General features: G+C 54.3%; 1 protein-coding gene across 1 annotated transcript in view; it reads right to left on the bottom strand.

The window, feature by feature from the left end:
• JPH2 (junctophilin 2) overlaps positions 1-748 on the bottom strand; it is a 79348-nt gene that overhangs the window by 1274 nt on the left and 77326 nt on the right. Inside the window, exon 5 of the mRNA XM_006881721.1 lies at positions 8-219. Within this exon, the coding sequence (XP_006881783.1) occupies positions 8-219 (212 nt within the window). The remainder of the gene's footprint in view (positions 1-7; positions 220-748) is intronic.

A 748-nucleotide genomic window follows, 5' to 3' on the forward strand; every position in this document is an offset into this window, starting at 1 on the left:
TGGAGGCGCCGGGCCGGGGCCGCTTGGGCTGCGGGGGCGTCCCGGCCGGCGATGGGGGCGCGGGCTCGGGCCCCGGGGTCTCCCGCTCGTGCAGCTGAGGGCTCTCTGGGGGCGGCTCCAAGGTCCCCGTGGCGCCGGGACCCCGGTCGGGGGGCTCCAGCAGGCTCTCCGAGTTCTCCAGAATCTCCTGCAGCAGCCGGCGCTTCTGGTATTCCGGACCTGCGGGGACACAGGAGGCTGGATTCGAACCCGTTCCCACCCCAGGTGATCCTGGGCAACCCACTCGGGCTCTCTGGGCCTCGTTTATCATCCCACCAGCACCCACAGAGCACTGAGTAATACTAATTCACCTTTAAATAAAGCAATGAGATTGATACGGTGCCCTGGTGGGGACAATGGCTAAGAGCTAGGTCGCTAATCAAAAGGTCAATGCTGTCTCCCCACATCCAAGAAAAAGTCCTGGTTACTTCCCATTTCTGTTCTATCACGTGGGGTCGTTATTGGTAAAAAATATTCCCAATGCCACCTAACAACATAAAGCTGACAACAACTCCCATTTTACAGATGGAAAAACTGAGGCTGTGAGCATCATTTGCCCAAAGTCACAGAGCTGGCCAAGGGCAGAACTGGCTTCAGAGCACTACTGATCTCTTTACATTCTTTTGTCGATTTAAAAAAAATGCTTAGGGAATAAATTTAACCAGAAGTACAAAGGACCTTTTCCAAGAAAATTACAAAACATTACTAC

The sequence above is a fragment of the Elephantulus edwardii genome, unplaced genomic scaffold, assembly GCF_000299155.1.
Source record: "Elephantulus edwardii isolate Elephantulus edwardi_28Jun2011 unplaced genomic scaffold, EleEdw1.0 scaffold00015, whole genome shotgun sequence".
NCBI classification, from domain to species: Eukaryota; Metazoa; Chordata; class Mammalia; order Macroscelidea; family Macroscelididae; genus Elephantulus; species Elephantulus edwardii.